General features: G+C 43.4%; 1 protein-coding gene across 1 annotated transcript; it reads left to right on the plus strand.

Moving 5' to 3' along the window:
• Nucleotides 1-1184: 1184 nt before the first annotated feature.
• On the plus strand, nt 1185-19134 carry tnfaip8l3 (tumor necrosis factor, alpha-induced protein 8-like 3). The gene is made up of 2 exons (XM_035179595.2): nt 1185-1583; nt 17990-19134. Exons 1-2 carry the CDS (start codon nt 1538-1540, stop codon nt 18550-18552), a joined length of 609 nt encoding a protein of 202 aa, XP_035035486.1. The 5' UTR covers nt 1185-1537; the 3' UTR covers nt 18553-19134.
• The last annotated feature ends 6511 nt before the right edge of the window (nt 19135-25645 follow it).

Raw genomic sequence — 25645 nt, forward strand, 5'->3', positions numbered from 1 at the left:
TTCTCAACTAGGAAATAATTGAGGTTTGAAGAGATGGCCGACGCCGTGTCGACGTGCTGTGAGAAAAAGAAAAAAAACCTTGGCTGAATATTTTGGACATTCCGGTTGTTGTGAACGAGTCTGACCAACATCCTGCTGCGTTCTTCATATGTTTAAGCACAAAGTAAAACATTGCTTTTTGTTTTAATACAGCTGCCTGAGAGCAGTGAGAGAGAACAGAGAGAAACAAAAAGCTGAAGTTGTGGTCATTAAAGCTAAAACAATAATACAAACTACACAGATCTGCACTGTGAAGCTGAGGCAACACCTTACATGTCCTTTTCTTCTGATTCTCTTCTGAAATTGTTAAAGTTACAGTATCTGCTGTGGTGCATTCAAGGACACACTGGCATTGTGACTGTGTGTCACTCATGAGATGAGTGAACATGGAATCAAACCCCAGAAGACAGATGGGGAAACTGTGAAAAGAATATCGTGAAATTTACTTTTTTACTTTTTTTTTACTAGACTATTATTTGCCGACATGTTGGATGCTGGAGCGTCCTTGGACATATATCAAAAACAAGTGTCTGCAAGACATGGTAGCCTCGGGAAGGAAAGAAAAGGATGGGGAGGGGAGGAGAGGAGAGGAAAGTAGAAAGCAAGGGAAGTAAAGGATGAAGAAGAGAGGAAAGAAAAGGATGAAAACATAGGCAACATGCTTTGAAAGGTCCGTGATGGGAAAACTGTAAAAAAAAATATGTCATGTTAACTCAAAAACTCCTGTTACACTTAAATGACCTAAAACACATCAAACCTATTAAACGATTAGTGCAGATCAGTAACCTGTGACCACCGCTGTGTACTTAGTATAAGTGACTGATTTTATAACAGCCAGGAAACAAGTGCTCATGGGATTTTTACTGCTGGAGATGCATTTCAAGTTGCCGTGAATGACTCTCTGCTCAAACACAGGCAGCACTCTTACCCAGAGACAGAGGGAGGGAGGGAGGACGAGAGAGAGAGGGAGGAAGCGACAGCCCTTACAGCATACAGAGAGAGGTAGAGAAAGAGTTTGAGTGGGGAGAGAGCGTGAAGAGGCTGAGTGTGACAGGACCGAATGAGAGGAGGAGGAGGAGGAGGAGGAGGAGGAGGAGGAGGAGGAGGAGGAGGAGGAGGAGGAGAGCGGCAGGGACAAGGGAGGGAGAGTCAGAGAGGGGACGGACCAAGAGAGAGAGCAGAGGGGAGGGAGCATCGGCAATGGGGGAAAGTATAGACGAGAGAGAAAGTGAGGGAGTCAGGAGAAGAGAGGAGGGAGAGCAGAGGGAAAAGAGGAAGACAGCTCAGCAAATAAGCTCAGTATCATTCCTCTCTCACAGCAGCAGTGGTCCAGGCTGAGAGAGGGAAGTTCAGCTTCACCAGGGGAAGAAGAAGAAGAAGCAGAAACAGCCTTTTTTATTTTCTATTTCTGTGCTGTGAAGAAATCTGAAGACTCCCTGGAGAGGAGAGGGAACACGAAGAAGAGCTTCTGCAGCCTCCGAGTGTCCTGCAGGGGAAGATGGATTCAGACTCCGGAGAGCAGAGTGACGGAGACCTGTCTCCAGGTGAGTGTCCACTGAGCCCCAGGACCACAACCACATCAGGATCTGTGTCTGACGAGCTGTGGTGACTTGGCTTTAAGCTCATATGTTCTACGATGAAGTGTGTCAGTCATCCAGAGGGTCAGTGAGTTCTCTCCTCCTGTTTTCCAGCACATTTTCAGCCCTTTTCAGCATTTTCATCAGGTTGTGGTCTGCACCTTCATCATCTTTTACATTTTGCTCACCATGCAGACTCATGAAAACCAAGAGACACACAACTTTAAAGCTTTCACACTTTATCCAGTGTCAGTATCTCTGCTGCTGCGGCTCACACTGATGCTGGTGACTGGCAGAGCCTTGTTGAGTTGTGCGGATGAGAGCGGGTTCAGTCGCCACCAGGAACAGACGAGCTCCAACACGTGCGTCCAGTTTGTTCATCAACCCGTCCCGCTACAGAGAGAGAGAGAGAGAGAGAGAGAGAGAGAGAGAGAGAGAGAGAGAGAGAGAGAGAGAGCACGTCCTGAATGATGACAAATTATTTCCTGCACCCGGGGAGGGTGAAAACGTTTAGATTTTGTAGTTCACTGGGTTTGTTTCACGAGGGACACATAAAACAAACACATGTTCAGGTTTAGTGTCTGTCGTTTCCCGGTGTTCAAAGCATGCAGACAATGTGTTGAGCTGGGATCCTGTGGAAATAATTCCGTCCGGGAGGTGAAACAACTCAAGTTTGAGTTCAAAGGTCACGAGTGAACTGCGTCTCCGGGAGGTTTTCATTACACTGCGCAGCGTGTTGGACTCGTCCCTGTAAATAATTACACTGATTCACTGAAGGAGTTTATATTAGAAAAATGTGGATTCCTCTATAACTGCATCCTGTTGGGCTCGTGTCTGGACCGTCCTGGGACAGTAAACTTGATGATGTTATGGCTGTTTGCCCGTTTGTTTGACGGCGTAGAGGGTTGATGATGCTCTGTTGCACTCTGACCATCTGTCTGTCCATCTGCTCCATTGTCTGTCTGACTTTTGGTCCATGTTTGACGAGGGAGGGGAGCGTATATAAGAGTTTTGGAGGAATCCTTGGTGGGCGTTGGATTTAACGTATCATCTGCTGATTTCAGATCAAGGTTAAAACATCAACCGGCGCTCCAGTAGCATGAAGCCCCGGTTGGTGCGTCACGGCCGATCTGTTCAGGCAGATGCTTTATCGATTCTATTTCCTGTGCGTGATGTTTGCTGGTTTCCAGACACAGGGCCAGAGGTAAATCATGGAAATGTCTTTTTCTATTTTTCAACATATGTACTGTGATCTGCTAAAGCCATGACAAGTGGCCAGGTCTTTGTAGTTTAAGAGCAATCAACTCTGGTACGCTTGTCTTTCTGGTCTACAAGCAATGTTGCACATGTTGAAAAGGAAGGGTGACAGCAGAATAAAAAGCAGAATGACATTTCTCCCAGTGGAGAGCGAAAGCGAGAGCCTGACTCATTCGCTAAATGCACGGTGCTTTGTGGTCGAGCTGCAGCTTCGAATCATCAGTCTACCGTCAGGGGGGAAAAAAACTGGAAGGGCTCATTTTATAAGGTCAAACGTCCCAATGAAACCTGAGCAAACGTATTTTGAAAACAGGCATATTTTGAAAGGGCCGCCGCACACAAACATGACCCTCATCCCTGAGTGTGTGCATGAGGGACGCGCGATGGATCTCAGCTTTTCATATGTTTTCTGGCACAGAACGTCAGCAGGGTAAACACTGAGGTGTTCTGTTTCAGGAGGGTGTGAACGTCCCGCCGCCTTCTCTGCCCTTTAGCTGTTTAGATAGAGGGGTAGAGGGGTAGAGGGGTAGATAGATAGATAGATAGATAGATAGATAGATAGATAGATAGATAGATAGATAGATAGATAGATACCATTAAGACCTTCTACAAATACTCACGTTTACCCATAATAATCCAGTCATGCAGCACAAACTGATTCATCCAGCTCTCCTCTTCCTGTGGCGGGGACGAGGCCTCGACTATGGGTCAAATTCAACACACCTGCTCTGCTCAACTATGACTGAAATGCACATAACTGAGACATTTGCTTTCTACCAAACGCTGAAACTTCAGGAAGTTTTGTTTCCACATATTCGTGGAGTTCTTTTAAGTTGTTTTATTAGTTTGACATTATGTTGGAGGACAGAGAATAACCGGCCCACACTTCAGTTTTGGCTGATTCACCGTGGCGATGCCTCCCACTATCTCACCACAACCAGATCTGCCATCTGCAGAGCTATTTCCAGCCATTTGTGTTTACTGCACATTCTCCATAGATAGCAGAGTTGTTGACAAGAGAAGCGTTTCTGCCTGTTGTAATAACACACGTGACATTCATGAGGGCCGCTGCTGTGCTTTTATTATAAACAAAATAAAAACTGCATGTGCTGTTTGATGACACAACGGGAATTTAATATTCAGCCAGGTGACATAAGCCGATTTCAGACGTGAACTCCGGAAAATCGGGTCTGGGCATTTTTTCAGGATCGGCTTTCACATATGAAGAACGCAGCAGGAAATTGTCTGAGTCAGACGCGTCTTAATGATGAACCAGGTTGATCAGACATTTCCTGTTCAGTCCTGATGACTGATGAGCGTCTTAGTGTTGGTGTTATTGATGGTTTTAGGAGCTCTCGGTTTTCTGTTTCAGTTTTTCTTACTTTTGCCTGTGTTTCCTGTGAGTTTTAGTTTTTTTGCCTGGCTGCAAAACAAATTTCCCCTCAGGGACAATGAAGGTGAAGTCGAAGAAGTCTTAGTATTCAATTCACAGGTATGATGTGGAAATTCTGCTGTGGTGAGGAACATTTTTTTGTTGAGAGCACAATGACACTTTTTCGAAAATCTCGTTGTGGGTTACAACTTGACATCTACTTCTACATGATGGTTACTCTTTCTCATCCTGAGATAAATGTATTCCTCCAGTTTTGCGTCCATCATCTATCCCAAATTTGCATGACATTTGACTTTCAAAAACTTTCGAAAAATATCCGGAGCAACTGACGCAGACATTTGCCTTCTCACATATAGAGCCTCTTTTCATTTCATGAAAACACAAACAAACTCCACGGGGCTTTTGTCGTTCATTTTGCTCCTAATCACCATTTCCAAAAACACTTCAAATATCCCTGCTGCACTCGAGCCGGCACGGAGCACCCAGCAATCAGAGGAGAGCCTGTGCCTCATGATTGCCATGTTGGCAGACTGGCCACATGCTTCACACATGAGAGACAGGCAGAGCCGTGCCAGGCCTGCATATACTGCAACACTCCCAAACACCGACAAACGCACACAGACTGAAGAAATGCCCACACTCCTCTGGCTCATTCCCTTGCTCTTCTCATACACACATGCATCTTTCAGGGTTTTTTTTGTTCCTCCTCCTTTAATCTGGCCCACAGATGGAGGGGCTCTCATTGCACTACCCCAGTCTGCCACACACACACACACACACACACACACACACACACACACACACACACACACACACACACACACACACACACACACACACACACACACACACACACACACACACACACACACACACATGAGACACCAGGAGCTGTTTCTGGAAAATTGTAACATGAACTGAGAAAAGAAAAAAAAAAGGAGCGAAGCTGTAAATGGAAAAGACGACTCAGGAGAAAAGAGGTTTTTCAGCTGTAGTGAAAGAGAAACCCTAAAACTCCAGATCCACTTCCCTCAGCGTGGGTGCGTTTCCCCTCGTCTGCAGATGCATGCGCAGGCCCAATCAAGCTGTGGCATTTCATGGTGTTTGTGGGACATTTGCACAGAGAATTGTTCCCCCCCCCCCACCCCACTCCACGGCTGAGCCATGACTGAAACATGGAGTTAGACCGCAGAGGCATTTTGACAAGGCCTCATAGAGCCACAGTCAGGGGGAGGATACGGCTGTGGTTTCACTGGAGGGCCGGCAGGAGCAAAGCAAACAGTCACCAGTGGCGTCTGGTGTGGGAGGGAAACTGTGTGGATTGGCGTCAGTGGACTGTTGAGCGTGTGCAGGTATCAGGGGCTGTGAGAGCTGCACAGTGGAGCTGTGATGTAAATTCACAAGAATCGCTGGAAATGTTTAAAGGGAAGTTGATTCTTTTTTTAGCTCTGGGTTTCTGGTTTCAATTTGGACTCTGCGGCTCATGCAAGTGTTTTCGCCATTAGAGTCCGATGCGCTTGTGGAAATCACTGAAGTCTGGGTTCGTCTTACCCAACGTCCCCTAGCAGGACTTTACCACGCAGATTTTTTTCCAGTTAAAAGGAGACTCTCCCACTTACATATGATGGCAGTGAAAAACGGGCAAATAAAAACCAGTATGAGTGGGAGGCAATTATACAGAAAGATTTTCACAACTCTGGCACAACTCAAATAACTGTGTTGATTATAGCAGAGTAAGAATCTGACAGGAAGAAAATCTGCATATTATATCACAGCAGTGAGTTCAGCAGAATAATGCGTTGCTGCTTTTAAAACTGTTTCTGGGAGGTAGAGGTAGAAATTACATTTACACTACACAATTTATACAATTACATTTGTAGAAACTCAAATTCAACAGACTGGGATGTGAATTAACTGGGGGAAGGATTAGGTTTTGGCTGGTGGTGGAGAGGGTGAAGCTGGAAGAAGGAATGCAGTCACTAAAAGTCAGAAACAACTACAAATGTGTGTGTGAGTATTTATGTGAGTGTGTGTGTGAACCACAGTTATTTCCTGGTCATTAGTTAGCGGTGGGTTGGCAGCCAAGGGAGCAGCAGCACTCTGGCTGAACACCAAAGGGTGTCATGCACGGGCAGGGCCTCCGAGGCCAAAGCTCAAAGTACGTCCAACTTTATCACTACAGTCAGAGCAAGAGCAACGTTTTAATGGAGGCGGAATTTACAGCAGAAACACTGTCGCTCTTTCCTGGATAATCTTCGTCCCCATAAGGTTTAGATTCACTCAGACACATCTGCCCAACAACCATATATTCACGGGTTTGTGTGGTGCAGAATAACTATTGATTATGTTAATTGACAAACTGCAACTGGATCCAAGGATGTATGTCTCACAGTTGTGGCAAAACAAATCACTACTTTATTTATTTCAATTATTGAAATGTCCATGTAACTTCATTACATAAGTTCAATGTAAAGGGTCACATTTAAAGAAGTGGTTCCTGCCTTGTTGAGTTACTGCGAATAAATCCATTAACTTGAGAGTGATGTAATTAAATAAAATTATCACTAGTCACATTAAACACAATTTTTTCAATGAAATAATCTATGATCGTTCCCTCATCTTCAACTATACATCCATTCATCCAAGATCTGTTAATTCATAAAACATAAAAATGTATGACTATGTATAATTATTAAGGGGATATTGTAAGATCTGTTATCGTGGCTGAAACAAACATGCTGCAGGAATTTTACATTAATAGACAATGTAATCAAGTCAAAGTTATGTTTCCTTTAAAACATATTTGCTGCAAATTCGTCACATATAAATGTAGACGGGGTTCAATAGTCCAACTTTTCAAATTTCACTCATACTCATACTAATAATATTCTCCAGTACATTGGATATCCATGTAACATAGATTGTGCAAAGAGAACACTACTAACATGTGTGTTTCTTGGCAGATACACGCTTGCGGGGGCCAGTGGTACAGAGGGTATAGTAGTCAGGGCAGGGGGGGGGTGGAGATTCAGCTGAGGTCACTGACAGACTGAACTTCTCTGTGAGCGATTCGAAGTTTCCCCAGCGCCTCACGTTCACGTAAACTCAGTAAGAGAGGGTGAACTAGTAAACAAACCAGGAGGCCAGAGTTATGGGAAAAGCTGGCAGGGCTGGGATGAGTGTGAGTGTGAGTGTGAGAGTGTGTGTGTGTGAGTGTGAGTGTGTGTGTGTGTCTCATTGTAAACGATGCCACGGCATGCTGAGACTTGGCCAAGGTCTGTGAGAGGAGCAACTCACCCAGGGCCGGAAAACATTTACTTCCTCCCCACTCACGGTCGGCTGAGCGCTGTAGATCTTGTAGAGCTCTTGAGGAATGGACAGAGAGGAGGAGACGGTCGAAGAGAGACACGAGCTTCACAAGGATAATTAAAAGACAGAGTTTTTTTAACACAGCTGCAGGTGAGAAGGGAACGAGGCTGAGGAGATGTGATGTGGTCTGACGTAAAGGAGCAAGAGAATTTAAATATACTGTAGATACATGTTGTCACCTCCTCTCACCCCCACCACGACATCCTTCTTTCCATCCCTCCTTTTAATTGTTTTTGACACATCTGCAGAGGTATTGAATGTTTTCCTCCGTCCCAATTCAAAGCATTTTTCGTATCCACATTTTCCTTCTTATTCCAGTTCAATTCTATTAATCTGGACTGAACGGCGTGAAATGAAAACGTGCATCTTGCCAGCTCTGTCCAACTCCTCCCTCCTTCTCTCTCTCCCCCTCTCTGTAAATAGCTTAGTTTCTTTATTTCAGCTGGAAAAAGTTAAGGGGAAGTGAGTGTCTGTCTGTCTGTCTGTCCCTCTGTCTGTCTGCCTGTCTGCCTGTCTGTCTTCCAGGCCAGTTAAAGTGAGGAAAAGCCCCAATATTTTATCCCCCGATTTTTTTATAAGGCCTCAGTCTCACAGTCTGTCATTACAGTTCACACACAAACACGCCCGCCCACACATTTGCACCAACTTTCTATAAAGAGAGAGCCAGGGTTTTATAACTCAAATCATTCCTTGAGATGGTTAGACTTTGTATTTTTTTTTATTTTGCACAGCTGCATTTCCAAGTGATCACACGTCAATCAAACATCTGTCCCGCATTTCCTTGCAGTTTTGGTCAGTGGAGATTAATCGTAGTCAGCGCTCCCGTCTTTATTTGGGATTCTCTATGAATTTTAACGTCTCAACCTCAATATGTTGTGTAGCACTTTGTGACCTTGTAAGTGCTACAGAAATAAAGTTATTATTACTTATTTAGCTGCTCTTCTTCAGCATATTCCCAACAAACTACTGTTTTTGCAAAAGTGTGCAAAGAATCAATTCCTGTGTGCAAAGATGATTTTAGAGACACCCCTGACTCTGGCTACCTTGGAGCCATAAATAATAAAAGTTTACAGTTTAAACATTATCAGGCAGTAGAAAATATATCCATTATTTATATGAAAATAGATTCAGTATTTTTCCCCCTATAAAGCAACTTCCACCTAACGGGATTTGTGAGAGTACTTTTCCAGAGAAGCTCCCCAGAGCACAGAGGCAGAGAGGGAAGACAGCCTGCAGCCAGTTCCCATGCATGCCATGCAGATAACCAGCTAACTGTGGCCTGGCTCTTTATCTAAACAATGGCAGACATCAGCCAAGCCACAGCTGGCGGAGACATTAGCTTTACACCCGAGGAGAGGTCGAAGGGCAGGCATCTCACAGGGCCCTGCGGCCGGCGCTGCGTCCCAACAGGATGTCCTGTGTGCCACTTCTCACCCTCTGCGGACCGGCCGCCTCCCTGCTCCTCACGATGAGGAGCGACCATGATTAGAGCCAAGGGCAGAGCTAGAGGTGGGGGTCAAACTCTTTCCACGTCTTCTTTCTCTCCCTCCTGTTCATCGTGACAGGCGATCAAACCGGCAGCACATGAATCCATCAGACGTCTCTCTGCTCTCTTGTTCAGCTCCACGGGAACGTGGCCGTTACAACTAAGAGACAAAGACAGAGATGAGGGATGGGGCATTGAATAAGGCTAAAGGTAATCTATTCTTGTGTCTCTCCTGAGGCTCCTAAGTGCTTCTCCCTGGACTGTGAGTCACGTAGACGAGTCGGTTAATCACACTCTCAACCGCTCTACATCAGACCACTTCATTACAGCTACTTTAAAAGACATCAGTTTGTTTGTGTGATTTACATTCGCTTTGAATTTGCAAGAAATGCTGAGTCAAACCTTGTTTTTCTGCCCGTGGGACCAATACAGAAGTTTGACATACGTGCAGAGGCACATTTACCAATTCAATTCAATTAGATCTGCATTTTGACTTATTCCTAAATCAAGAAAATGTAAGAGAAAGATTTATCTTTGTCATAGTTGGGACCATCTCTTAGGTTTTCTGTGTTCAAAAACAAATGAGTTTGAATGTTGAACTGTCATCCAGCAGCACCTGAGAGCAACAAAGTTTATAGCTGCTTTGAAATACAAAGAGCGACTGCAGTCATGGAGAGGTGTGATAATTGTTTAATTGGGGGGAGGAGGAGTTTGGAATGTTTTTGTGACATAGCGTCAGACTTTCCGTCCAGTATATTAATGTCTGTTATCTTTATTACTCTCATGTGCGTTTTGTGCCCAACCTCATATAGTTTCAGCCTTTTGGGACCAAATAAATAGATTCAAGCTGAGAAGGTCAACACCTGCACAAAGTATTAATGGCACAAAGAAAAAAAACCATAACATCCATTTGTCTTGTCCTGTGTTTTCGCATCAGCAGGCTTTTACAAGCCTTGTGGATCTGAGGAGGATAAATCTGCGTTTCCTGCTGTTGCGCTTTCTTCCAGTAAAACATGAGTCAGTCATAACCTGCACGTTCCAGTTTCAGCCAAAGACACATCTACCAAAGGAAATGAACTTTAAACTCTGCAGCCCAACTTCACACAAATGAAAGTCATTTAGAGATTAAAAGAGAGTTATTTATTAACCCCGAAGGTCAGAATGCTCCTCTACATCCTGAGCAGCTGTTAATGGGACGGTGAATGACCTCTCGCGGCTGCAGAGTGCCCTTTGGAAACTGGCTCAGAATCAGATTTTACATGTCATGAATAATGAACATGAGTGCTCTAGACTGTACTGAGTTTCACTTTCAGTCTCTCAGTAGAAATTGAGTCTTTCCCAGTCATCACCATCCCCAGCTTCTTTCATCCCAATACAAACGCACACACAATGCATCACATCCGAGACAGTGTGAGTGTCTAGGGGCAGTGTGTTTGTGTCAGTCATCTCTCGAGCAGAAGATGAGCCAGAGCCTTTTCAGGTCCAGAGCGAGAGGAGGAGAGGCACGAAATGACAAGAGGAACTCAGTTTATTCCACCGTCTGGATACTTCCGCAGCGTTTCCCCTACGTATCTTCAGACACTGTCTGTACTCGACTTACTGAACTAGTGACGTTTCCGTTCTAAACATGCCTGCTTGCAATGTGCTGCTTGCTCGGCCTGTGGTGATGCTGGTTACAGCTTTCTGTCTGAAACTGTAAAAGTGACTAAATGAGCCGTGGTGAGTAAGAGGAGTTGTTCAGCTGTTTATTCAAAGTTTGGTGAAGCTCGACTCAGAACGACCATCGCAACAGCGCAACTTTTGCAGAAATCACTGCACTTCTCTGGGCCCCAAACAATACATACGCCAAGTGTGAGGCCGATAACGGTTGTCGAGATATGTGAGCCGCATACAGACAGAGATTTCTGCAATTGTGAAATTATATTAAAAACTCTGCGGAGTGTGATACTGTAAAATAATGATGTTTCTCCTCCAGCTTCACCAGTCGACCTCCGGCACCAGCTCACTATCCTCTCCCCCCCTCTCAAGCCCACTGGCCTCTCAGGCTTGCTTAGCACAAACCCTGCAGGCTATTAAAGCCCCCTTTACTATTCCTGAATGACCCACCCCATTGTTTTCCTCGAGCCTTGTAAATTCAGCCAGAGAGGGTCGACAGTGACTCCTTATTGGAAACCTAAGCTGACGAAAAAAGGCCCCGGCCAAACAGACCAAAAACCTGTCACATTTCTTCTCCTGTGCAAAGAGCATTCCCTCTGACATTCTCTAAGTATTGATACATGGCTGTGTTTGTACACTGCAGTGCTGATGGATGACTGAATGTATGACTGGAGGCTTTTCAGTGGGCTTGCTGCCACAGCGTGTGCACAAAGCTGGAGGACTCTGAAAATGAATGTATGTACCTATACTGCAGAATCTAACAATACACAACGGGGATTATGTGTGCAGAGCTGTCCCCCGTACAAAAGACAACATCTGAGGAGAAAAACTGAAAGATAATTGCAGTTTTAGCATTTCCAAGGTGCAAAGAATGGCTTGGTCACCGCTGATCTTCAGAGAGGCAAGGACTGGCCATTCAGTCATCCACCACTTTAGTGCCTGTGAAGGGGAAATAGGTTGCAAACGGGAAGTAAACGTACAGCAGGGAGTTTTGGTGACGGCCACAAGAAAAAGCTTTGTAGAGCTTTCTGTTTGTCAGTCGCTAGAAACACTCGTAACCTTTGTGCATCTTTGAGTTTGGTCATGGGTCAGCAAACTTTACTGTTTGTACTAATAATGTTTAGAGGAAGAAGGTGCTGAGCAGTTTTCGTTTCCCTGTTCATTCTTCTTTTAATGTCCAACCCCACTTGGACGACTGAGCATGAACATGTTCTCTTTTGTGTGAGCACATGGAAGCACATGAGTGGTGAACACATGTATGTACTCGTGTCTCTCTGGCACAAAAAACATCCCATGCACCTGTGCAGAGAATGACCTGGATTTGTCCAATACCAAACATGTGCATGTTGTCATTGGAAACCACCAAACAGGGGGGCACTGATAAAGTATTGTGTTTCCTTCCGTGTGTGTGTGTGTGTGTGTGTGTGTGTGTGTGTGTGTGATACCTGATCAGTCAGGATCTTAAGCCCTGCAAAGGTGAACCGGAGCAAAAACATCATGTTCTTAATGGCTGCAGACGTTAATGACTCTCAGCTCTTCCGCCGAGGTTTATTTTAGTTCATCATTAATCTCATGATAACTCAGCTCTGTTGTTTCCTTACTTTTTATACAGCTTAGCTTTATCTGATTAGTATTTTTGTTTGGTTTCAACAAATATAGCTGAAAATGCATTTCTTCTTGTTATACGTCACCATATATTGCATTAGACAACACATTATATCTTATTATTCTAACCTTTGATTATTTATACTATTTACTTGTATAAACAAATGCTGCCATCTTTTCTTGTACATTTACTTTGCATTAAATTCAGTTCATCTCAATTCAGATTATGTCAAAGTAATTAAAAATAATAAACAAATCTGAAGTGGCAGCAGTCAAACTCACAAGACCAGCCCCTGAGTGACACCTACAGAGTCGCACACACGCAGACACACAGCAGCCTCAGTCATGACATGTATGTTCTGCGAGGTTTCCAGCTGATTACTGCCTCCAGCGTTTATTATTCAAGGCCGGCCGGCCCTCGTCAAAGTTAATGTTTCATTTCTCTGGTTACATTGGAACGAGACCAACACAAGCCTCAGGACGCTGCCTCAGAGCCCGGCCAATCAGCAACACTGCAGGAAATGTCCCGATTAGCAAGTCATTTCATTTAGTGTTGAGTTGTAGGACTTTATCAGTTCTGCTAATGGGCTGAGGTCACTTTTCACACTCTTCTCTGCTGATAATGGAGTTTCCTCCTGTGCACAGAGGTTTGACCAGATGTAGAATGGTTTCAAATGACTGGCAACCAACTCCAGTAAGTGATTGGTCATAGCAAAGACATGGCTCAGTCCATAACTTTATCCATAAAGAGTTTTATACAGATTAAAGCTTTGTTCCCAAATTACCAGTCGTTGTGCTAAGCTAAGCTAAACAACTGGGGGGGTGTAGCCTCCTACTGATGTATCTGAAGCTCTATCCGGGCCACGAAGCTCCCCGCATTTGAAGCAGCTTTTTGAAATGGGACGGACTCAGCTCGTATCAACTTTTTATTTTGCATACTTACCAAACTATCAACCTATTCTCTCAAGTTGGATTAGTTCTCTAACACAATTCTTCTCTCTCTTCCATGTTTGGTCTCTTTTTTTTACGTACATCCGATTGGGCCACTCCCTTCATTTAAGAGTCTGCGACTGAAAGGAAAAATGAATCGGGGCCAGATGGACATTTTTTGCAGCGCACCACCTTTAGCAGAGGAGGGTTTGGCCGGTCTCCATGTTCCACACTGGATGTATGTTCTGATGCAGCGCAGCAGAAAACTGTTGACTCAGCGCTCCAAAAACATCAGGCGGAACAAAGAGAGACTGTCTAGTCAACAGCCGTGGCCAGAGAGCAGCAAGCACCTTACTAATCCTGATGTTAAACGCAAACACCACCAACTCCCAAACACTCTTATGTAACGCTCTTTGATGGGGCTGGTGGAGAACTGGTTTGTTGTCGGTGGACACAGTTCCAACTTTCTTTTCAGGGAAAACTTCACACTCTCGGACGAGCGATGTAGAAGAAGAAATGAGGAGACAGGGGAGAAACTGTGAGAGCAGGAGAGGGATAAGTAACAGGAGCGACGGGTTTACTGCCTGACAGCTTCGGCTCCTGTCAAACTCTTTCTGACACCCTGGCTCATGCATGTCACTCATCTCAGCCCCTGGGTGACATGGTGTGTGTGTGTGTGTGTGTGTGTGTGTGTGTGTGTGTGTGTGTGTGTGTGTGTGTGTGTGTGTGTGTGTGTGTGTGTGTGTGTGTGTGTGTGTGTGTGTGTGTGTGAGCTTGGACTTCTCAGTTTCTTATAATCATCTACCCTCGCTTACTGTGTGTGCTAAAATCTCCCCCACCGCTCTGACTCACACCTCAGGCAGCCTCCGTGCCCATTCTTCACATAGTTCTCCTCATAGTACACTTTATTTGTTTCTTCATTTTTCCTTCACCGCTCAGGGAGTCTTGAGACGGGGGTCAAGCGAGTGAGTCCATAGCCACCTGCTGGTTTTCAGAAAAATAATTAGTCTAGTTTTTAGCTCTGCAGTAAAAACAAGAAAAAAGATTTGATCAGTTCCTTTCATGCTTTACTCTTCTCAGTTGCTGTGAGAATCCCTCATGTTGCATAATTTAGAGGAATCCGTTTTTTAAAAGTGACTCTTCACACATATAGTGGAGTTGGATCCTGCACCGTCATTGGTCTGACAAGGCCGGCTTTATGGAGCACTTTCTGTCACCTTCATCCGTGTGCCAGGGTTTCAGAAATCTATCCAGTTGGGTTTGTGAATATCAGAGACTCGCTGGAACAAAGAGCTGCTTCAGAGAAACAGGAAATGACAGTGACAAAGAGAGCCTGTTGATGAGAGGCGCAGATTTGCCTAATGAAAACCACTCTCATGTATCCCGATGCTGCTGCTGCTAAACATCAGGGAGCCTGTTGCTGTTGTGAAGTTAATATGTTCATCATCTATCGATCACCTCAGGCCTCATAGTTAACATTGGTATATTCAGCAGTGTGCAGACTGCAGCCTGCAGGGATGAGTCACTGACTCGTCTCTCCCACGCAGTTTGAACGTAGAAGAGCTACGAGTTGCTGAAACGCTGTGGGCTTCTGTATGTTGGAGCTGGTAACAGTATGTCATGGGATAGATTTGCACAATGAGCTTCTATAAATGTCAAATGCATCTTTACACACAACATAGTACACAGAGTAGTAGTTATATTCTGCACCATCCACCAACGTACTTGTTTTTCCATGTGTATGCATTTATTCATCTTATTGTTCGTCCATGTAAAGCTGCGATAATCAATATTTTTCACGTTTAAAGAATGATTTTCCATCCTGGGTGAAGGTTGTGGTTTTAAACTCTTCTTTATGGGCATAGAACATTAAAGCCAATTCTGTGTCACACCTCCTCACCGTGCTTGTACAATAAGCAATATCAATATATATATATTTAGACTGAGGTTTATTTAGCACAGAAAAATAATTACATAGAAAAAAAAAATTATAATATACAGTGCAGGGGGAGGCAGACAACTCAGTGGACTTATTTAAAAAGCCTCCACCTAAATATAGCTGATATATAATTAACATTAGACAATGCAGAAAATAAAATAAATACCAATGAGAGTCAATAAATGAACAATAACATGAATTATCAATACAAAGATTAAACATGATGTGGACAAGTGTGCAGATGCATTCAAATACATGCCTGAGGGAAACTAAAGCCTGTTCAATGAGTTTTAAGTCAACTTATTAAACATGGACGTTCATTCTTTGCACGTCTGTCTTTGTTTAAACTGCAGCTGTTGATTTAAACACACTTGAAATGTTGATTTTAGAGATAAACAATCCCGTTAATGACTCTGCAGGTTTGACATCTCCTCGCTCATCAACCCACTCACGCCACTTGTGTCTAATATAGCTCCCGCCTCACGCCCATGTTGTTGTCCAGCAAAGTCGTTAAAAGCATAACCGATAAAACTGATATTTTTTGTTGTTGGGAAATGACTGTGGACAAAGACATTTGCCTTATTAGTTGTTAAATGTCATGTTGGGCTAATTATACGTGCACGAAATGTCATGTAGCTTCAGAACAACGCATGAAATGTCACTTCTGTACGTTCACATGAAATGCCACCGATTGGGCTTTTGCCAAATTGTTGTGCAACATTCAGGACGCACACATACACACACACACACACAGATGATGATCTGACAATGGTCTGAATTCTGCATAGCTGTCTGTTTCAATCAAATTATAATGACAACAAAGCAGGTGTTCCTTTTAGGATTTGGACTCATCTGTGTTTATGAGCCAAGCCCACTGGGCAATAGCGCCCCCATATACTCTCTCTCTCTCTCCCTCCCTCTCTCTCTCTCTCTTTCTCTGTATCTATCCACCCCTCTCTCTCTCTGTCATCCTTTTCTCTCCTGACATCCATGTGGAGGAGGATGACAATGTGCCCAAGGAGCAGGAGGAATATGTGACACCGCTCTCCTTTAGTCATAGTAGGAGATATGTGGTGTGTAATCTGTAGCTGGGTGGCACCTAAATAAAACCCCTCTCTGTCCTCCCACTACTCCCATCAACACAGACACATGTTGGGCTGCATGAGGACGCAGACGGCCTGATGTTCTCCTCCGTGATAGATGGAGGCCGCGGTGGAACATGGCACAAAAACTGTGATCAATCCGCACGTGTGGAGAAAGTGTGTGCAACAGGGGGATTCTTATCTGTGCACAGATGTTTGATGTTATCCCGAGCAGATAGTCATTCATCCCACAGTCAGCCCGCCGCACCACTGCCAGCTCCAGGAAGGACGCCGCCCTGCCGTAGAATGTGGCTGCACCGCGTTTCATCTCCTCCTTGCACTCGCTCAGTCTGTATTAAGTTACACTTCTAACTATAAACGCCCTCAAATTATAATATTGTTTTTAGTCAAATAGACGTTTAGTCAGTAGCAGCTCTGTGTATAAAAGTTTGGATTAGATTATATATTGGTTCAAACCCAAAGGAGTTTGGATCGATGCTGTGCCCTCATATTTACTGAGATGACACCAAATACAGATACCAGGTTGTTGCAATACAAAACCGTTTAAGAATAATTAAGAAATCTATACAGACTTTTTGTTTTTAGCACACCAAGTTTATGTGAGGACAAAATAGGCTGAAGGAAGGAAGGACTTCATATTATTATTACAATGGGTTAAGAATGTTTCAAAAGGCTATCTGTCCAGCTGTTGCATGTAAACACACACATATTCAAGCGCGGTGCACTCAAAGACTAAAATAATAACGTGTACGGAGAAGTTCTCTGTGTTTTCCAAAACTTTTGTTCTGGTTCCAGGCAAACTTTTAACTTGCAATGTCCTCAGCCCCAGGTTTCACAAAATCTATACAGATATGAATGATATGCTTTCAGCAGGCAGATGTTTCCAGGTAAGAAGAAAAAGAAAACAGTGTTCGCTTTGTGCTCGGCTCCAAACAACAGACTGACACGGTGGAGCATATAGAGGCTAAAGAGCCAAGAACAGCATTCCCCTCAGGAGTTGGTGCAATGAATATAGGATTTATATTTATCATGCAAACACATTCATAGGTCAAAATTTGGTTAAAGTTGTTTTGAATCTTCTGGACGTGTAAATAAGCTGTTTTTTCATCATGTTCTCACCACGTCACCTTCATGAGGGGATAGTAAATCAGTCTTTTCAGGTTGCTCTGCTGCCTCCAAGTGGCCAAAGCAATTTAATAATACTTAAATCTGCAATCTGCTAATTCAACAAGATCCTTATATCATTGTTTTGTTTTGTTTGCTTCTCTGATCCTTTATCTACAGAGAAATTGAGATTTCAAAGGCATATATTGGTTTGTCTGCTAGTTGGCAGCATTACCCAAAAAACTGCAGGGCGGATCAATAAGAAACCTGGTGGAAGGATTATGAGTCAGGGAAGAACAAATTAAATTTTGGTGGAGATCCAGGAATTTTTTTGACTTTCATTTAATTTTCTGCGAGATAGATCTTTCACGTCTTTACCAATTTCCCAGGGAATAATATATCGACTATGAAGGACAAAATCAGAAATGTATTTGCAGAGGTATGTGCTCTGATGACTGCTCCTCTCGTATAGGTAATGTGAAGGTCAGGATTTCAGACTAACCTCAAACCATCTTGTTTCTCTGCCCTCAGGACAGGAGAGCTTTAACTCTCGCTCCCTGGCCCTGCAGGCCCAGAAGAAGATCCTGAGTAAGATGGCGACCATGGTGGTGGCCAACATGCTGACGGATGACACGAGCAGCGAGATCTTGGACGAGCTCTACAAGGCCAGCCGGGAGTTCACCAAGAGCAAGAAGGAGGCCCACAAGATCATCAAGGATGTCATCAAGATCGCCCTGAAGATCGGCATCTTGTACCGCAACCACCAGTTCAGCCCCGACGAGCTGGACACGGTGGAGCGCTTCAAAAAGAAGATGAACCAGGCGGCCATGACGGCGGTGTCGTTCTACGAGGTGGAGTACACCTTTGACAGGAATATTCTGTCCGAGCTGCTGCTGGAGTGCAGGGACCTGCTTCACACCCTGGTCGAGCAGCACCTGACGGCACGCTCGCACGCACGCATCGATCACGTTTTCAACCATTTTGCCCACGGCGACTTCCTGGCCGAGCTGTACGGGGACGGAGAGGAGTACAGACTGTCTCTGAGGAAGATCTGCAACGGCATCAACAAACTGCTGGACGAAGGAACGCTTTAACCTCTCACGCCTGACCTCCTTCACCTCTAGCTCTTTTCCCTCTTGCTCATTTTCTCGCTGGTCTCCTCCCCCCCCCGCTGCCTCCTCCCATTTTCTTTTCACTTGCTCACCGGTGACGGCTCACATCCTTCTATTTGCTCTGGTCTTCCTGCTTCTCCTGCAGCCATTTCCACGGAGCTATACGTAACATCCCGATGCTGCGGTGCAATGAGGGGATTTTTGTAAGACCGTCTTTGCGCTCAGTGGATCGCTGCTGCACACTGGGACAACCTGTTTCACCATGTATGCATTTTAAGTCCCTCTCCTTGTCTGCAAAAGTGTACTGTACCAATGGCCAAAAAACATACATTAGGTATACTGTATATGGAAGATAATTAGTAGTAGTGATCTGTCTGTCTCTCTGTGTGCGTGTGTGCGTGTGTGTGTGTGTGTGTGTGTGCGTGTTTGTATGAGATTCTCTTGAATAATGTTTGTACATAAGAACGACTATGACCTGGTGTGTGTAGTGTGTATCAATCTTATGTGTCAATCTTCTCTACAAGGGTATAACACTTGACTTTTATTAAAAATTTCTTGTAAACATTATTTTGTCGTTCTTCTGACAGCCACACCTCCGCGTGAGGTTCTATGGAATCATTGTTCCTTCTTGTCATAATGATAATTTTCTCCCATGACACATTTCAAGATTAACAATGACTTTCCTGCGCGCTCATCAGTCTTTTTAAGAATCCATTTTGCAGCCTCTTTTTACAGGACAACAGCCTCAAAGATAGTAGATGAACAGATCAGATCTGGAAAACGGTGAATTAAGCGTCTTCCATTCGACCCACATCGGTGCCAGGTATAAATACGTCAACTCGTGTTTTGAAAAGAGCAGGAGAATCATGTGATTTGTCATTTCTGGTTCATTTGATGCCCTCCGGTCGACTCCACTCTACGGTCCAGGAAAACTTCACTTCCCTGGTGGCTTGGTTTGACTCCAGCTCAATGATTCGGTCCAGCTTTAAGTCTCCTCACAGAAACACAAAACAGACAGACCACCCACCCACTCAGCAGCCATTTGCTCTCAGTAACTGGTTATTAGGCAGACTCAGCTGATTCCAGCCTCTTGAATCAGGCGGTCTGGACGGGGTACTGTACATAAAGATGGACGACACGTCTCCGCTTCCTTTTGCTGTACACAAATTTAGCTAAAATATCTTGGATAGCGGTGTCACCATCTTGTGCTGATGACGTCATTTGGAGGCCGTATATAATAGAATGTATATAAACATGGACATCGCGTCTCCTCTTCCTCCCACTATCCAGAAATTAAGCCAAAAATATCCCAGGTACGAAAGCTGCCATCTTGCGCTGTTGTTGTCGTGGAGCGGAGCCACGGTTCCGAGGTCCCGCTTAACCAATCACGAGTCAGTCTCAGCTGTCAGAAGTTTTTATAGCATCAAATAAGTTAAAACCAAACCTATCAAAGACACAAACACTTTTCAGTTTCGCCACCAGGGGGCAATCGAGATGATTTGGCTTCACTTTGGGGAGCTGTCATTCATCTCAAATGTATAAAACACATAATTTATAACAGAGATAAGTTCTGACCTGAGAACTGTTGCTGGAGGAACTGACGGTACGTGTTGTTCTTGGTTTGGTCGTGATTGGATTTCAGATGTTGATACAGTCTCTCGATCTGACCTCCACTTCAACTCTGTCTCATCTGATTCAACTCTCATACTGGTAAAATGAAGCTGGAGCCACTGCAGCCAGAGGGCTTATCCTGGCATGAGGATGGGAAACAAGGGGGAACAGCTAAACTGGTTCTGACTAAAGATTAAAACAAATCCTCCTACGACCAGCATCTACAAAACTCATTAACTAGCATCTCGTTTGTTGTGGTCTCCTGCCTGTAGTTTCATATTATACCAGAGACATGAAAGTTTCCCCTTAAGCCACAATTTAAACCTAATCTGAAACCATTAAAAAGTGAGTTCAACAATTTTTTATTGCAGTAAAGTTTGGGTTATCACTAGAGACAAACAGTTTTAAACTTCTAAAGTGTGGGCCAATCTTTAAAATGTTGGATATTACAATTTCTATCATGCAACTAACAGTATTTTTTTCCTTAGTGACCAAACATCCTGAAAAAAACTCCATAATTCAACCTCCAGGCTGCTTGTTCACAACACAAGTTCCCCCTCAGCCGAAGAAACATTATACAACAGTTTTCACTTGCTCAGTAATACACATGTTTTTAAAAAATGACTTATTATTCGCCAAATATGTGTCATCTTCCTTTAAACGGGAACAAAAACAAATAAATAATGAATCTATTAATTATAATTATATAGAATACATGTATCCCACCACATCAAGGTGGGTTAATGGGCTCAAACAGCCTGTCGCCATGCACTCAAAGGAATCAGATGACGAGAACATCACCACAAGGTAAAAGAAAGGCCAGACTGTTCATAACACCACTGGGAGGTAACATGTTTGACCCCCAGCAGAGGACGTGTGACCCCTCACGCGTTGTCTATGGAAGACGGAAAATTGCTGGTAAATTTTCAAATTAGTACAGATCGTAAAACTGAAAGAATGTAGCTGTAAAGCAAAGAGGTAGCAGCGTGACAGATGTGACCTGTGGAGTTTTCTGCACAATTAACTGTCATTAATCCAATTTGACTCCACATATATAAAACAATAAATGAGTCTTTCCTCTTTTTCTTTTCTTCTATACTCATTTTTCTGCACTGTTTAAAGGGGAACGCATCGCCCTCTAGTGGTGAAGTAACTGCTTGGTGCTTACACACTGAGGATAAATTATTTCTAGCTGTCACAAAAACATTGGCAATGTTTAGAAGTATTATCGTTTATCAAATTGATTTCACTGTCTTTTCCTTGGTCAAAGCTGCTGTTTAAATGGAACAAAGAAAGCACTTTATTGATGGATCTATGTGGCCTGGTGACCCCGTTATAGACAGACTCCCTGTGTCCACACAATAACCCGCTGGTCCCAGTAAACCAAAGGGTTTCCTGCAAAACACTGAACAGATGAACGCACTGTTTGGAAACTTATGTAAATAGATGACTTATCTATTTATCAAAAGCTTCCCTTCCTCTGAATTCCCTCTGACAGAAACATTTCAGTCTTTTAAATCCTACAAACAGTTTCCCTCTGGATCTGATTTAAAAAGAAAATTCATCCTCTCCCATCTCGGCCTTATTCCCCTGGGGCAGCCTCTGTTTAGACCGTCCTGAAGGAGAGACCGAGGGCATCCAACATCAGAGAAAGACAAATAAATACCATGTCATCAGTGTGCAGCAGCACCACTCCAATCAAACACACACTCACTCATTGTACACACACACACACACACACACACACACACACACACACACACACACACACACACACACACACACACACACACACACACACACACACACACACACACACACACACACACAGACCCTAATTTAAACCAGCTATTTTTGCAGGTCAGGTCAATTGCATGTTGCAGAAATGCTGAGAAACTTCTGTTGTCTACTTTCCAAAAAATGTCCAGAATGTACTCGAGAGGAAACTCAAAAGAAAGAAAGAAAGAAAGAAAGAAAGAAAGAAAGAAAGAAAGAAAGAAAGAAATAGAGTATACTTGTACTCAAGTATATCAATGTGATCAAGTGATTCTGAACATGTTTCTAAACATATTTTCTTTACACAATATGACAAAACATATGTGGTTGTTGAACATGTTATAAAACAAGAGGACTTTAGAGCCTGACTGCAGGAATTTAATCCCATTCAAGTATCATCCCGCTGGACCACTGATGTTTCGTGACGAGGTTTGACTCGCAGTCGATATTCTAGCTCAACCCAACGTTGTCTGATGATGTTAAGTTCTGCTCATTTTCCAACTTCTTGTCAATTCTTCTAAATTCAAAACTTGATCGAATCTAAAACTATGCACAATCATAACGAAGACAAAAGATGAAATCAAATCTTAACTTTTTCGTCTTGACTTACACCAACATGTACTAATTTATTCAAATTTCACATGATTCATTCAAAATCCAAAAGGAACGTAGCCAAACCATAGTTATCCTAATTTATCCATTTTACCTGTAATGTTTATTATTTATGAATCAATGACACACAAATGTTTGGCTGCTTGCTCGGACGTGTACAAATGTGCAAAAAAATGTGTCTTCCCATTTTCTAAGTTGTAAGAATTCGTGCTTTATCTAAAGATTATTTTTATTGATTAACCTCCTGATTGAAAAAGGACATGACAAGATGCTTCTGGGGAAAACCAACACAACAGACGAATGAGTGCAACTACAGCTACTAAACACAAGATGTCAGCAGTGCAGCACAATTTTCAGCTGGTCTGACAGAAAAGATCAGAAAGAAAAGACTAATCCGAGGAACTGGAGGTAAAATCCATGTAAAGCATCCTCCTGCCTCTGTTTAGTGATAATCACCGTTTTGGGTGATTGTGATATTCCCTGGCACTACCCACTGGTTTTCTCCCTACAGATACAGGAGAGCATCTGAAAGGCAGGCGGGCCTTTGGCAGTGCTGCTGTTCTGAGACTGCAGAGGCAGCCAGAGGACAGGAAGTGCAGCCATCACACAGAAGGTGGAAAACATCCCATCCTGCTCTGCACAGGGCTCATTGCACAGAGATAATCTCAATTTCTCTACCATCTGAAAATGGTGCATTTTAAAGCAGGAAAAATAAAAACCGAGTCTTTGCTGAGTCTTATATTTTGTGTCTTGTGTGTCAATGCACATTATTTTCTTTATGTTGTTTAAGCTTAGCTTTTCATCATGCTTATAATTTTAACCTTCATATAATTTAGTTGGTTAGAGATTGTAAGAAAACCCTGTGGTGGAAAGCATTAAATCAAATAAAGAAAATTATTTTAAAAAACAGAGGTTTTGCTTGATGCTCTGTATGTTATGTTTCCTTCCTTCACTCTCTGAGACCTTCTGTATGAAACTCACACATGAAACTGCATCATGACACATGATACTTTAAAGCCTTTACACACCCACACCAGTTTTTTCTCTCCAGACTCTGTGGGTGAGCACTGAATTGATTTCCTCCCATTATCTTTGTTGCACAGCGTGAATGTTACTGAGGTCTAATTAGCGTTGTAATCGAATGTGGGTGTGGGGGTGGGCACCGTTGTGAAAAATGAAATTAATGGGCAATCAACTCAATTTAGCTGCTTTGGCTTCACAGTGCGGACGTGACATGTGCACGCTGCTGAAATCACGCCATTGGTTAGGCTACCTGTGTTTTTCCTGCCATGACAAGCCAATGTCTGCTGAGAAAAAGGAATATTGCATCAAATTACATAAAGGGAGCTTGGTCTCGAATGCTGATAAGCCTGTGTCTTTACATTGTACTAATGATGAGCTTTCTGTGGGCTGTGGGCCTTTGTCCATGTTTTCATATGTCATGTTTTGATGCAGTGTGGACCAGAGGATCATGTTTCTATTCCATCAGGCCGTTCTACAGACCTAAGTCAAGGCAACCTCACTGTGCTACTCAAAACTCAGCTTGCTCGTCTGGTACATTCGGCCATGAAGGGGAAACCAGCCCCTGCAGTGCACATACGAGCAGTCTGTTCTCAGGCAGCCGCAGAGGATAACGACTGACCCGTCACATCCTCCACACAGAATGTGAGCTCTTGCCTTCTGGCAGATGATATCGAGTCAGCCACTGTAAACTTAATCGTTTTAAAAACTCATTTGTCCAAACAATACAGCTTGAGGGATTGTGTGTGTGGTCTCAGTGGATTGTTGTTTTTAATGTAATTGTGTGATTGTTGTTGTCACTGTAACTGTGGAGGCATTTATCCGTGCAGCACAGATTCCAAGATAAATTGACCTACGGGGACAATAAAGTCTATCGTATTGTGTCTTATCGTAAATTTATTAATTATTTATGATAACTGTCTGTGTCTTTTTATGCATGTGTGTATATGTTATTGTATGTTTGTTTTTTTTAACCTGTGGGTCTGTGTTTGTGCTGGAATAGGTTCTGGAGAGGTAATAAAAAACGACACACACACACACACAACCAGCCAACGCTGATACTAAATCTTAACAGGGTGAAAGCTGAAAAACCTTCACTCCTACATACTGTGTGTGGGGGGGGAAAGAACAACTGACAGTGGGCAGCGTTAAATCATATTCACTCTGCAGCCAAAGGGAAATGCATTGAAGTGCATATTTAATCTGTAAAGTTGTTTTGTGCTCGTCATGATGACAAACTAATGTGTGATGTGAAGCGAAACGACTTCTCGGACAGAAGATGAGTCCAGTCAGTGAGCGCGCAGGCTGCATGTTAATCTCAGACATAAGGCTTTTCATAAAGCAGAGGATTAACAGTGATGTGCCACATCATCCAAATCATATGTCCTCTCATCCAGACAGCCTGCTAGGAATAGCTGCTGTATACGCATGTGACCAATGAGAAGTCTGGGTGATGAGCTACAGCTTTTACCTCCTATTTAACATCTTATAAGGACATTTATTTAAAGACCTTTAAGAATTTTAGGTAAATAAACTATTCTCTTGCATCTCAAATGAAACAAGTGGGAAATGAACCCCCTTCATTAAGTTTCTGGAAACTCTGGAGCCTATACTCCCCCATCTAGTTAACCCAATGCACTGAGCTTGTATGTGAGCAACGTGGCCATAAAACATGGCCCCTAATTAATCTGCCCTCCTTTGTTTGTGTGTCTAATTGTTTGCTGGTTTAATTCCGGTTGGTGTTTGCCGGCCAGTGGAAGAGCTACAGCCGTGACGCAGGTTGTGTGTGACGCACAGAATGGGCGGGTCTTCTACGCTGCAACGCTGCAAGAAATACGTCACTCAGCAGTTTTTCCTCTTCTAGACTTGAAATAGTAGATTGACATGAAAGTAAATGAAAAAAAAGGAGTTTAAAGGATGGTTGAGGACGTTCACTTGGGACAACAGGAAACTGATGCAGCAAATTCTGTGTTCTTGTCACTGCTGCAAGACTCATTAAAAAATCAGAGATGTTCCATGTCAAAATAATGAATGAATTAATAATGATTAATACTGG

The sequence above is a fragment of the Hippoglossus stenolepis genome, chromosome 1 (assembly GCF_022539355.2).
Source record: "Hippoglossus stenolepis isolate QCI-W04-F060 chromosome 1, HSTE1.2, whole genome shotgun sequence".
NCBI lineage: Eukaryota > Metazoa > Chordata > Actinopteri > Pleuronectiformes > Pleuronectidae > Hippoglossus > Hippoglossus stenolepis.

Excerpts from the sequence above, each read along its gene's own strand:
- tnfaip8l3 (XM_035179595.2), top strand. The coding sequence starts at position 1,538 with ATGGATTCAGACTCCGGAGAGCAGAGTGACGGAGACCTGTCTCCAG. Across the intron at positions 1,584-17,989 it reads TGACGGAGACCTGTCTCCAG|GACAGGAGAGCTTTAACTCT; the intron begins GTGAGTGTCCAC and ends CTCTGCCCTCAG.